The sequence below is a fragment of the Danio rerio genome, chromosome 1 (genome assembly GCF_052040795.2).
Source record: "Danio rerio strain M-AB ecotype USA chromosome 1, GRCz13ab, whole genome shotgun sequence".
Classification (NCBI taxonomy): Eukaryota; Metazoa; Chordata; class Actinopteri; order Cypriniformes; family Danionidae; genus Danio; species Danio rerio.
The window spans coordinates 38,531,260-38,545,725 of record NC_141021.1 but is presented as its reverse complement, the minus strand read 5'-3'; the positions used below and the strand labels follow the sequence as shown (position 1 = coordinate 38,545,725).

The window sequence follows — 14,466 nt, the reverse complement described above, 5'->3', positions numbered from 1 at the left end:
CACATTAACAATGAATAGAAGAATTGTTACAGTCATTATTTAATTGCTTGGTGATTTAATTTTTTATTACAATAATCATCATCTTCGTTGTTGTTGTCATAAGAAAGCTGTGAGATACAATAAAAATAACAAAAAGTGATAAAATACAGTTATTTTTTTTTATTTGACAACTCTTTACAATAATGTCTCGTTACTAGTTGATTTTAATCATGAAATGCATGAATTAGTATTAGCAATGGCCACTTGCATAGTCAAATACTACATTCATTGATAAACTCTTGGATTGTAATAACATATTAATAAATGCTGAAGTTAAAATATGAACAGCCGCGTTATAAAAGTATTTTTCACTGTTAGTTCATGTCAACAAGCAAAAAGTATTACAGTAAATTCAGTTTTACATTTGTAGAATCCAAAAAAAATGATAAACGTAAAATATTATACGTCATTTTAAATCTGATTTTACGTGTAAATCATTACATCACGTTGATAAAGAGCGTATGTTACGTGAAGATTTTCCCCCACCCCGTTTAATATTCATCAGTCAGAATCCATTTTATAAACGAATAAAAAAAATCCTTCGTGGTCAGTCAAGTATACACCCTGAAAGCTTGGGGGCACCTTGTCCCTTTCTCGTCTCTCTGTCGGGCGAGCTCCTCTCTCTGTGAGTGAGTGAGCGAGTGTGTGTGTGTGAGAGCGTGTGCGTGTGAGTGTGTGTGTGCGTGCGTGCGTGTGTGTGTATGTGTGTGTGTGTGTGTGCTCTGCTGTTGCTGCCCTTTGATCCCTGCATTAGTGTTAGTTAGGGGCTCGGAGACACACACTTACAGAGAGCAGCCATAGTCAAGACACGGCAACAACAACAGCACCTCCTCCTCTACTCTTCCCTGTTCCCAACAATACACTTAACCGAGGACAGCCAGGTGCACGACAAGTCCCTGCCATCAGGCTCCCTCGCAAAATTTCAATGGGAAAAGACCTTTTTTCTTCATATCCCTAAACAAGAAGGAGAATGTGATAAAAGGGGGAAAATGCCAAGGAGGAAACAGGAGCAACCCAAGCGCCTGCCTTCACGTAAGTCGTTTTCTCGTTCCGCGCGATTTTAGCGCGTCTCTGTGTGTTTTGCGCAGTAGTTTAGGGTTAAAGAGGTGAAACAGACAAAGGCACGGCGGAGGTTATTTCTCCTTTTTTAGGTCTGTGCTAGGCAGCCATGTTGGCGATGAGGGGGCTAGCGGAGCGAGCGCACTAGCGGTGCCTTTAATTGCAGATAATCGATAAAGGTCCCGTTCCGCCTAAAGGTTGCGGCCAGTAAAGCTCGCGTTATCGCCGCTTATTTGGCGCTTATGGCCGCGCGTCTTTTCTTATATGTGTCCGTGCGAGCGAGGCAGAGTCGCGCGGAAGGGAAAGGGGAGGATCTGAGGATCTGGCCGCAATAAAATGAAGGGTCAGTCGGATCAGACTGAGAGCCAGACTCAGCCTTCCATCCGTGCCCCTGCCTTTACTTAGCTCCGGCGCTATCTAGCAGCAGCCCGCAACTTAAAAATGCACCCGAAACACGTTCGACCAACTTTCCGCCTTCCGCGGTCGTATGTGAAAGTGTGTGTTTGTCCGCGACTTTTTTTTTCCTTCTTTCTTTCTTTCGTTTGTCGAGCGGGATTTTTTTAAGCTGAGGTATTTTCTTCCACCCCTCCCAGTTCAGTGGGGTTCGTGTCTGCAGGCTGCCTGTGTCAAAGCCATGGTCGGTCACCTGAAGTTCAGGGTTTTTTCCTTCCTCATGCAGCCATTCATTGCAGACAATCTGCGATCAATAACGCACAAAGGCGAAACGCGTTTTTCTCTCGCGTCGAAGCGCGTTCGACTCGAACCTTGCGGCAGCCGCTGCGTTGCGCGCGTTGCGCTTGGAATTACTAATCGCGATATTTGTTCATTTGACCCTGTGTAGCTGGATGTTAACATTGTGCTTTTATCAGCTCGCTAATAACGGCTGCAGTTGCGTGTGCCGGCCGCTAGAGGGGACGTGATCTGTACAGTGTGGAAAACATTGATCAGAGGAATTGGCGAAATGTGGCTCTGTGGCGCTTTAAGTGCACGAAAGCGAGCGCTCGTAATGCATCTTCATGCGTGTCGGCGAAACGGCGCCTTTTGAGACTTTTTTGAAAGTCAGGGATGTTATCTTTTGAGAGTTTGCTGCTCTCTGGAGTCCCCTGTTTGTATTTTAGCTGCTTTACACTGTGGAATGTGTGCTCCATAACACGTTTGTTTACATCCACTTACCTTGTCACGGTGGTTTGTGCTCAGTTTAAAGAGTTCTTCAGCGATAGTTCAATTCAGAGTAGCCTACTTAGAAATGCTTTGAAATAAAATAAAGCAAATCACTTTTTTAATGGTGTTAGTGAATGTGGTTATGTTGGGTTAATGCTTGATGAATGTTTTACAGATTTCTGAAGAATATCCTAAATATACCTATAATAGCATGCTCTTAATACAACTTTATAAGTGTTGTCATTCATCAGGGGATGTGTGTGCGCGCGGTTTGCAAGTATGCTGCATTATAATTGTGATGGAATTTTTGCTGTAAAGAAACTTTTTAAACTGAGATTCTTGAAATAGCACATAAACCTGTAATAACACAGTTACAGTGCATCTTTATGCACATAGTCATTAACCAGCAAAAGCTGTACCTTTAGGGGCTTTTATTGTGAAAGTCAGGGTTTTATTTTCTCCTGCCCTCAAGCCTCCTGTTTGCTTTTTTGTGTTCATAAAGTGTTCTTAATAAAGCCATTACACGTGTACATCATTAAGTGTTAACTTTTCAATTTATTCACCTGTAGTTCAGATCAAAACCGTGACTCTTAAACAACTAAATATTTTATTGAAAATGTGATTTGAATGGAATATAATCTCAGGAAATAGTGTAAAAGCCTGTAATTACAACGTACTAACTGCTGAATTTTCACAGTCAGTGTAACAGTAGTAGTTGTTAAGATATAACAACTACTGCTGCTCGTCCCACCACTGATTAATGAATCAAAATCACCCCGTCAGCAAAAGCAGTTTGGCGGAGCCCCACGCAGCCCTTTCATACAGCCGTGAAGGAGTGATGTCACATTTCATTACTTTCTGTTTGCGTTCTCTGTGATATAACACCTGTGAGCAGAGAGGCGTACGACTAGATCAATTCTTGATCTAAATTTATCTCATGATCGCTAAACACTGCCTTAAAAAGCTAAAAATATTTAAGTCCAGGATGGTGGAATTAATGTGCTGAAGCAGTTTGTTTGCACTGGCATCTGGTGTTTTTCTTTCCCATGTAAAGGCTGTGACATCTTTTTGGTTTTAAGCAAGAGTTTATTTCACTTCCCTTTCTGAAGAATACATAACTAGAGTTCAGGAGTGCTTGCGTCACAGTGTGCATGGGTCAAGACTTGCAAGAGGGCATTAAGGCCTTGATACAGTCAGATGATCTTCTTGACAGTTAAATATGACCTTTGGCTTTAGTGCTACAATGAAAACCACAGGGATTACAAAACCGTGGCCTTTATACCACTGACGCACACTCCTTTTTCCAGAATTCATACATTTTGTTCAATCTGCAGGTCACAGTTCACAGAACTTCCTGTAAATTAATGGCGAGATGGGAGCCTAGGTTAAAAACGCCACTGCTTTGTTAAGCATTTTCCACTCTGAGGTGGAGAGGTCGACTGAGGTTACCTCTTTTTTTCATTTTCTTTTCTGCTGTTCTTTGTCTTACTTGCAGGCCTCCATTTTGTGCAAGTACATAGCCCGTATCATTCTTTCACCCTGACCTTTGCCATCAGCTAAAATGTCTCCCTATGGGAGCCCACCATTTCCATTATACACACATGATCTTTAAGGTTATCTGCATTTGCAAATGGAGGAATTGGAGCATTGCACGGATTTCGGCTCTCCATTACAGACCGATGGCAGAGAGTGTGTGTGTGTGTGTGTGTGTGTGCTCGACTGGGTGGCTCTCCACCTTACCGTAATGGTGGGTCACTGGCTCCTTTCCACTCATCTATGATTATAATGACCTTGGCTGGGCCTGGGCTTGAAAACATTGGATTAAGGGGAAAGGAAAATGAGGGGAGGTTTCCATTTCGCTCTTGGCATCTGATTTGTAGGGAAAAATCTGCCAAGAATACCCCCTCCTCCACCACCTCCTCCTCCTCTTTCTTCCCCCTGCCCCACCAACTTGATCAGGCTCTCTCACCGGTGTCTGCCCATTTGAGCTCAAACGAATAATGATACACAGGCTTTCCTCTCAGAAATGAATTAAAGGGCAGGGGAAGGGTGGTGGATGCTCTCCTGAACAAGTGCTTACACAGAAAAGGGGCTTCAGCCAGGCATACTGAACCAGAACATTTAGATTAATTTGGCTAGCTGGACGGCCTGGCTTTCATCACAGGTGTAGTGGAGCTGTGAGTGCTCAGTCAAAGGCACTGTGGTGACATAATTAAGACCTTTTTTTGCAGAACGGTGAGATGATTGTAACGGACTTGGCTCATCAAGTGCAAGATTCATGTTTAATGTATTATTTAAAGGAATTGGAATCTTTAAAATAAGCAGCCATATACGGAAGCATGGTTTGGTGTGATATTATAGCATTGGATGTTGTTGAGCGCCAACTGACAGAACTGAATTGAGACTAATAATAGGAACGATCTCTTGATCGATTGAGTCTTCAGGATAGTTGGTGTATGTTTTTCCTTCACACAGAAATGTTTGCTTTTCTGTAACATTTTGTTGTGAACTCTGCTTGTCAGCTTTTCAGAATTGTAAGTGTGGTGAAAGGATGTACTATGAGCTTTTAATGACTCCGGTAGACTTGGTAGCGTCAGTATGGGTTTAAAATTACAAGCCACTCAGTGTTCTCATTTCGTTATCAGTGCTTAAGAATTCCTAGAGTTTCTTGTATTATAGTATCTGTTTTACTATTCAGAAATAATGAGTAAAAAATACACATTATTTAATTATTTTTTTAATTGCTTTTTTCAGCTGTGATAATAATATGTTTATTGAGCAATTTCTGAAGGATCATATGACTTGAGTAATGCCTAATATACTGTGCTCAGCATAAACGAGTGCAGGATACTTTACAATAATATACACTCACCGGCCACTTTATTAGGTACACCTTACTAGTATCAGGTTGGACCCCCTTTTGCCTTTAGAACTACCTTAATTCTTTGCGGCATAGATTAACCAAAGTACTGTAAATATTCCTCAGAGATTTCAGTCCATATTGACATGCATCTTGCAGTTGCTGCAGATTTGTCGGCTGCACATTCGTGATGCGAATCTTCTGCTCCTCCACATCTCAAAGGGGCTCTATTAGATTGAGATCTGAGACTATGGAGGCCATTTTCATGATGTACAGTGAAGTCATTTTCATGTTTAAGAAACCAGTCTGAGGTTATTTAAGCTTTAGGACATGGGGTGTTATCCTGCTGGAAGTAGCCATCATAAGATGGATAAACTGTGGTCATAAATAAATGGACATGGTCAGCAATAATATCCAGGTAGGCTGTGGCGTTGAGAGGATGCTCAGTTGGGTCTAATGGGCCAAAAGTGTGCCAAGAAAATATCCCCCACACCATTACAAAACTACCAGCAGCCTAAACCGTTGATACAAGGCAGTGTGGATCCATGTTTTCATGTTGTTGATGCCAAATTATGACCCTACCATCCAAATGTCACATCAGAAATCGAGACATGTAACACCAGACAAAGTTTTTCCAATCTTCTATTGTCCAATTTTGTTGAGCCTGTGCGAATTGTAGCCTCAGTTTCTTGTTCTTAGCTGACAGGAGTGGCACCCAGTGTGGTCTTCTGCTGCTGTAGCCCATCCGCCTAAAGGTTCGACGTGCTGTACATTCAGAGATGCTCTTCTGCATACCTCGGTTGTAACGAGTGGTTATTTGAGTTACTGTTGTCTTTCTTACATCTCAAATATTTCATATTTGTTAGACCATTCTTTGTAAACCCTAGAGATAGTTGTGCGTGGAAACCCCAGTACATGAGCAGTTTCTGAAATACTCAGACCAGCCCGTCTTGAACCAATAACCATGCCATGTTCAAAGTCAGTTAAATCACCTTTCTTCCACATTCTGATCCTCGGCTAGTTGCAGTCATGTTGGACAGGTGTACCTAATAAAGTGGCTGATTAGTGTATTTGTACATATACTAGACAGAGCCAGAGCAAAAACTGGACCTCATCTAACTTTTTGATCATAATCCAGAAATTAGAACACCCAAATTAATAAATATTTATTTAATATTAAAAAGTAATAAACAAAAAGGGACTAAGCCAAAAAGAAAATAAATGAATGAATGACTGAATAAACAGGAAAAATCAAGAAAAACATAAAAATATAAAATTTAGTTAAAAATCATTTCAGTTTAAATGGATTGTCTTTAAATTCTTAAAGTTGTTCGGTGAACAAACTTGTATTTTAATTGAAATAACTGTTTAATAAAACTGTTTTGTTTAAATGCAACAAAACATATTGTCTGTATTGACTGAGAAATGGTTAATGTACTATATTTTAATAATAATAAGATTTGCAGCTTTAAATAGTGAGTATAGCATAATCCTTCTAAAAACAACATTCAGACCAAAACCAAACTTATTAATGTATATATTTTTAATTTGAAATATTTCGATTAAAATTTCAATGTAATACATTCATATGTTTAGAAATGCGTTTTATACATTTTAAACTCATATATTAAGAGCAAGAACAAAAAATCTTTATTGTTGTTGCACTGAACTGGTCCTATCCTTCAAGTTCAAACCCCATAACTAAGTCAATATGCTCATTTGGAAATATATATATTTTCCTAACCATAGGACACACCTTTGTCCATATGTGAGGCATTGCAGACTCTGAGTAAAAAAAGTCTGCACACAATGTTTCACCCACCCAAGTCTCAATTGGAGCCTGTGTGGAATAAAAGTGCCTGAGCTGGGTAACGATTTTCCACATGTTGACAAGTCACAACATGGAGATCTACAGCTCGGAGAGCAGCCCTTTGGCTAGTGGCGGCCCAGCACTGAGTAATAACCAGCTCATAGCAGGCATTCTGTTGGCAGTGGTTCATAAGGAACAGCTCGCTGGTTCAGCTGGGGAAAGGGTGGGGGGAGCTGCTGGAGAGCTCCAGGCACTTTCCTGTGTTGTTGTACCACACAAGTGCATCCATCCCCTCCAGGACAGACCTTTAACAGGCTGCTAATACTGGGCCACACCGCACAAGGGATCGAACAGACAGGTCTGACGCAGGCCCGGGCTGCAGAGCTATGCCAAACTGTGATTTGATTTATGAGTCAGTACTCTGGGTCTGTCTTAAGATGAGATGAGGCTTACTGGGCAGAATCAAAGAGCAGTCTGTTCACTTGACAGCGAATAAGAAGAGACAAACCACCGTCATATTTTAAAGATTGGTTCTGAATTGTCATGTCTTAAAAAAGCCTCAGAGGGCAATAATAACTGGAGAAAGCTGCATGTTAGCAACCGCTCATGTTAATGCTAGTTGCATGGCTGACATGTGACCTTCCTGTATTTGACCTGCTTTTGCTTATTGTGGTTTATGGGCACAGGTTTTTGTGCCAGGTGTTTGAACGGTAAATACAACAAGCATGTTTTGTGGGGGTGGGATCATATTCAGATTTTTGTACTGCAAATAAGGTTTCTAATGTAATAACTATGACATCTTGCAGATGCTGCTTAAATGTCTTCTTTACCTTTAGTTAAGTTTTTTGGACTTCTATTATATTATTCACTCATTATCCTCCGGCTTAGTCCCTTTTTTATCAGGGATCAACACAGCAGAATGAACCGCCAACTATTCCGGCATTTGTTTTACGCAGCGGATGCCCTTCCAACCGCAACCCGGTACTAGAAACTCCCTTACACTCTTACATTCACACACACTCATACACCTCACCTGTACTGCATGTCTTTGGACTGTGGGGGAAACCGACGCACCCGGGGGAAACCAACGCGAACACAGGGAGAACATACAAACTCCACACAGAAATGCTCACCCGACACTCGAACCAGCGACCTTCTTGCTGTGAGTCAACAGTGCTAACCACTGAGCCACCATGCCGCCCTGTATTATGTCATGTTATAAATAATTTGTCATTCATTTTCTTTTTGGCTTAGTCCCTTTATTAATCTGGGGTCGCCACAGCATAATGAACCACCAACTTATCCAGCATATGTTGTACGCAGCGGATGCCTTTACAACCACAGCCCAACACTGGGAAACAACTACAAACTCTTGCATTCACACACATACACTATGGACAATATAGGCTGTAAGGCAATCGCGCTACCACTTCGCCACCATGACGCCCCTATATTATATTATATTATATTATATTATTTTATATTATATTATATTATATTATATTATATTATACACTGTAAAAAATTTGACCTTAAATTCACAGTAAATTACTGGCTAATAATTGCATTACTTTCACAGTAAATTACTGTATGTAAATTCACAGTAAATTATTGTGAGGTAGTTCACAGTAATTTACTGTGGTTTTGTCACATTAAATTATTGTGAAATTACAACCATATATTGTAACTTTACAGTAGATAATAAAGTCCGTTACTGTAATTTCACAGTATTATCTTGTAGAATTAACTATATTTTACTGTGAATTTGCAAAACGATTACTGTGATTTAGCAGTAGGTTGCAGTTTAAATACCTGATTTAACTGCAAAGTTACAGTTATATCCCGGATTACTGTAATTTAACAGTTTGGTGCTGTAAAATTTCAAAGCAATTTTAGGTCACACAAAAATGAAAATTCTATCTTGATTTACTCACCCTCAGGTTGTTCCAGCTCTGTTAAAAATGATTTTTTTTTGTTAAACACAGGAATAAAAATATGAAATATTCCTCTTTGTGTCCAAACAACCTGAGGATGCGTAAATGACGACAGAATCTTCATTTTTGGGTGATCTGAAAAGACTCTAAAATCAAAATAAAAACAAACACACATACATTTTACAGATTTATTTAACAGCTTAATGACATCTGTGTAAACATTTCAGAAAACTTTCAAAAGGTGAAGGTGAAGCCTCAAAAAATACTATAACATAAGAACAAAAAAATCTGACATCATATGTAGCATACATATAAAAAGCAGTGCTTCAGAGTGCACTCTCTCTCTCTCTTATTATATATATATATATATATATATATATATACATACATATATATATATACATATATATATATATATATATATATATATATATATATATATATATATATATATATATACACACACACACACATGAGAGAGAGAGACAAAACTTCTTGCTAAATTAGGCAGTCGTCTATTCAAGGTCAATCATTTTCCTGATAATTTTACACACTTGCTGGTTGATGTGTCTTTTCTGCTTCTTTGACTTCGTCTGTCTTCCATCTCCAAACTGGTGCCCAAAAAGCACCTATAAGCAAAAGGGCAGACAAACAGTTAGCTTCATACAACACTACTGGGACACTACTGCTGCACTAGAGAGCAAAATTACTGTTAGCTCATTTTGAACATGCTGACAATACTGTAGCTCAGTCAAACTGCAATCATTTAAACAAAAACATCTGAAAAACATTTCCATCACAAACACACAATCAAGAACAGTCCAACAACAAATAGTGGTTTTAATGACCTAGGCAGAGCATTTTAAAACAGTTGATTTGATTTACACCTTCTGTTTACAGACTATAATCTAATGCTGGGTTCACACTTACTGCAAAGTTAACACATGCATCACAGCACTTGCTCTTGAATACTAGCAGGATGTTTCTTACATCAAGCTAATTTTTCATGATTTAAATATTAGGAAAATTTTGCAAAAAAAACTTGATTGAAGTGATACAGCACTTGTGTTGTATTAATTTCAATCAAGTTTTTTGCAAATATTCCAAATATTTTTCAACGTTTTTTGAGTTTCACTTAATTTGTGCTGCCCAGTAAAAATTTCCCACTATTTATGCATTTGCAATGACTTGCATGTAATCCACTCACCTGAATAGGTAACTTCACATATGGTATAAGAGCCCCATCCTTTTTCAGACAGCTTCCCCTCTGGTCTCCAGCACAGACAAACAAATTGTGTCTGCAACACGGCCCTTTATAACAAGGGGACAAGGGGAGTCATGACTTGTGCTCCTATACATTCCTTGTTTAACCCCCCCAAAACAAGCCCTCAGTTACAATATTTATTGTTGACATTACCTTAAATTCCAGAGTGCAAAAGGCATCTTCAGCATAATTCAGTTTCAGACCAGATCCAAAGTCAGTTGTGAAATCCAGGTGAGGTCCCATGACCACTCGACCCTCCGAGTCCAAGGAATAAGACTAAAAGGGGGAAAGAAGGACTAAATTAGAGGTGTTTGTGAATAATTACATTTTTTTGTAGAAACAAAGTTGACATTCCATGCTCTGCCTATTAAAAACCAAGCAAACAAACACACATGCCCAGTAAAATTGCTAATAAAAATAAAAACTATAGTTTAAAAAAATCTTTGTCTAATATTTACTACTACTGGAGGTACTGGTGGAACTTCTGGAAGAAGAAAGAGTTTGTACAAGAAACTGCTCACAACAAATCTGTGAAAAACCTGACATTTAAAAATCTAATTAAAATGACGAAGGCATCAACATTACCTTTAATAATCAAGCGATGGTTGATTGGTTGCATCAGTGTTTCAACATCAATGGCTGTGGCTGCAAAAAAATATGAATATAATAAGAGTAGAATAAGACTCAACCTAACACACGCACACACATACTCATATATATATATATATATATATATATATATATATATATATATATATATATATATATATAGGTTTAGATTGTGATAATGAATTTAGGTTATATTTGTGTGCTCAGAATTTACACTCACCTCACACTTCAGCTATTATCAGGTACACCTGAACACCAAAAAATAAAATCTACAGTTAGTGACAATATACAATTAGTTCTCATTAGTAAATGTTAGCACTGCATTAACACCAGTGAGAAATATACAATATGTACTGTGTTAGTGTTAGTTTAAAAGAATACAACTGAATTGTATTATAAGCCTCATTTAATAAAACAGTTAAGACTTGTTTCATAATGAGTTTAGTTTATTTAACTAACTTAACGTTAACGTTACAGTGAACAAAATTAACGTACATGATGGTGACTAAACGTAACGTTAACTTAAGTGAAGGTCAGAGCTTACCTTAACTTTAGTAATTTCACCTTTACTTCATTGTACTGAAACAGAAAATGCAGTTAACAAGAAGTTAATTAAAGAAATTCCCTTTCTTTTTTCAGGAACTAACGTTAACGTTATGCTAATAACAGTTACCTCAGAAAACACTACAAGCACCATCTGGCGTCGTTAATTTCTTGTTTTAAAAAAAGGCGAGCTTAAACCCTGTACGTGCGAGTACAACTGAAGTACTCGGTAAATTCCAGTTAAATGACATGCACTATACAGAAATACACATACAACAATAATTTAACGGACAAAAGTCATATTTTAACACTTACCGAGGATGAATCCGTAGGGTGAAGAGACGAGGCAGGCGTTGTCTGTGGCGAGGGCGCTTGTTTGCGGTCGAGTCGAGTCAGTTCTGTTAAATGAATCGGCTCCTTTAAGTGAACTGTAAAGCGTCGAATTCGGCTCCTTTAAGTGAACAGTAAAGAATCGAATTCGCCTGAAAACGATTCCGTTTTGCATAATATTGTAAGACGCAAACATATAATTCATTAATATTTCATCATATTGCTTGGTTCGTGTACTGCTTGTACACGAATTGCTTGTTGATGACTATGAGCTCATGAACACGTCTGATAAAATATCTGAATCTGATTCAATTTCACACGAGTCCTGAACCGAAGCAGTGCAAAAGTAATATATTGATTGAAATATAAAGTTAATTATTTTCTTCGCCATTCAAAATATTACATATCTCTGATTTTAACAATAAGGATAAAGTTCGTTTGGAGTGTATTGAGAATTATTATTTTTTCCTCCCAGGATTCATTTTGCACCAAGCTGCATCAAGCTGTAATGGTGGATGAGAAGGCACATAATATTATAAATATTGCTTGTAATATGTAATGAAATAAAGTTTTAACACTTTTTCATGCGAGAATGTAGTTCTTCAAAACTCAAATCTGTGGATTGTTATTAAAGATTGTGTGTAATTTTAAGTGTGTTTTGCCGGTAGCGGAGATCTATGACCTACAGGCGGTAACGGCGCTCATTACTCATGTATCCGCCGAGAGGCGCCTGTCTTCAGGCTAGACATTGGGACAATTGCCCCGTCTTCGATGGCTCTATATGCGTCCGAAAATGAAGTTTTAACTGTTTTTCATGCTAGAATGTAGTTGTTTAAAACTCTAATCTGTGGTTTATTTATATAGATAAAAAAAATTATATATATATATATATATATATATATATATATATATATATATATATATATATATATATATATATATATATATATATATATAATTCTAAATTAAAGATTAGTGACCTCCAGGCGATGACAGGTGCCCAATACTCATGAAACCGTCTAAAGCAGACATTTACCCTAACATTGAAATAATTGTTGGCTGTTTAACAGTCTTTGGTTTCATTAATTAATTACTTTTTATTCCAGTTTATTGTGTTTTGGCTAAGCACACAGTTATGTTCATTAAATATTATTTCCTATTCTGTATAAAATTAAATAAAGGTGCAGAACAACCAAAAAGATGTTGGTAACCAAATCGTTTTGGGGGCTATAACATTCTGTTATTATCTGTTAAAAGTTCATTTGTATTAATTTCTATGTTGAATTAAAAAAGGTTTGAATTTCTATAACTAACGTGCAAAAGATATAGCCCTTTTCACAGTAATTTGCTGTAATCATGCTACCTGCCGTAACTTCACAATAAAATTATGAATACAACATATTACTGTGAATTTTTCAGTTAAATACTGTGAAGGGATACTAATGTAATTTACTGTGAAAAATTACAGTAACTTGTTGTGAAAACCTGGAAATTTTTTACAGTGTATTGTGCGAGGCAGTGGCGCAGTGCTGTCGCCTCACAGCAAGAAGGTCGCTGGGTCACTGGTTCGAACCTCGGCTTAGTTGGCATTTGTGTGTGGAGTTTGCATGTTCTCCCTGCCTCCCTGGGTTTCCTCCGGCTGCTCCAGTTTCCCCCACAGTCCAAAGACATGTTGCAGGTGAATTGGGTAGGCTAAATTGTCTGTAGTGTATGAGAGTGTGTGTGAATGTTTCCCAGAGATGGGTTGCGGGTGGAAGGGCACCCGCTGCGTAAAAACATGCTGGATAAGTTGGTGGTTCATTCCGCTGTGGCGACCCCGGATTAATAAAGGGACTAAGCCGACAAAGAAAATTAATGTATGAATTATATTATATTATATTATATTATATTATATTATATTATATTATATTATATTATATTATATTATATTATATTATATTATATTGTTGTGTATGTTGTCTCTCTCCCTCTCTCTTTCAAAGAAAAAAAAAACATACAACCAGTACAGACATATATTCTGGAAACATATGTGCACAAACATGTCACTGCAAAGTGAATTTTTTCATACCTTTTCATATGAACAACAATGTTATAAGGTAGTAACAATGCAGATTTTATAAAGCCAAACTTGTATTTTCGCTATTAGAAGACGTTACTTTCTTAATAATAAAATAAATAAAATAAATGCTGCTACTAGCTCAAAAATATATATATTTTTGAAATCCGTACAGATGTTTGGGATGAGATGCATTCAACACATTACAGTGTTTATTGACAATACCCAGTGAAGTATAAATGAAACATCTGATCAATGTCTCTTCATGCTGCAAGCATAGTTTAAGCAGAACAATTGACTCAGACATGTTCAATTATTAGAAAGTATTGCACACCTGAGATGTAACAGCCGTAATGCAAATGAGAATCTTTTCCTGATAATTCTGATGTCCACATTACATTAAAGTAATTGAGACAAATACTATTATGGTTGAAACAACCTTCTAACTCAATAGAGGATAAGTGTTTGATGACAGATAAATGACATTTAAAAAATTTCCAGTAATAATAGACTTTTATTATTAAACTGAATAGCAGTAATATTACAGAAGCACTGTATTTTCTTAATTTTCATCAAATCATTCTTGAGATCTTATTTTTTCTTGTTGACAGTAGAGCTGCACGATTCTGGCTAAAATGAGAATCACGATTTTGTTTTGCTTAAAATCAAGATCAGGATTTTTTTTCTTTCTGTAGATTAGGCTTATATGAGTAGGCTATTGTTACTGTTATTTCTCAAACATAATAAAACAACAAAAACAACAATATTGGGCCTATGTGTAGGTCTTCTGTTGGTTAAAAT

General features: G+C 37.6%; 1 protein-coding gene and 1 long non-coding RNA gene across 14 annotated transcripts in view; one reads left to right on the top strand and one right to left on the bottom strand.

Annotated features, from left to right (window-relative positions):
• Positions 1–786: 786 nt before the first annotated feature.
• znf827 (zinc finger protein 827) overlaps positions 787–14,466 on the top strand; it is a 789,732-nt gene continuing 776,052 nt past the window's right edge. For all 12 annotated transcript variants that reach the window (XR_015476686.1, XM_087237333.1, XM_087237339.1 and 9 more), the window contains exon 1: positions 787–1,071. Coding sequence is in view for 11 of the 12 variants with exons in the window: in XM_087237333.1 (XP_087093459.1) it covers positions 1,029–1,071 (43 nt within the window). In the remaining variant the exon portion in view is untranslated. The remainder of the gene's footprint in view (positions 1,072–14,466) is intronic.
• On the bottom strand, positions 9,302–11,369 carry LOC147846932 (uncharacterized). 2 transcript variants are annotated; one of them, XR_015476005.1, is made up of 5 exons: positions 11,281–11,369; positions 10,957–10,984; positions 10,281–10,772; positions 10,071–10,174; positions 9,302–9,492 (listed from the first exon to the last, which is right to left on the bottom strand). It is a non-coding gene; the product is annotated as an uncharacterized LOC147846932 (long non-coding RNA). The 2 variants fall into 2 exon arrangements; XR_015476004.1 differs by lacking the exon at positions 11,281–11,369 and having other exon boundaries at positions 10,957–11,269.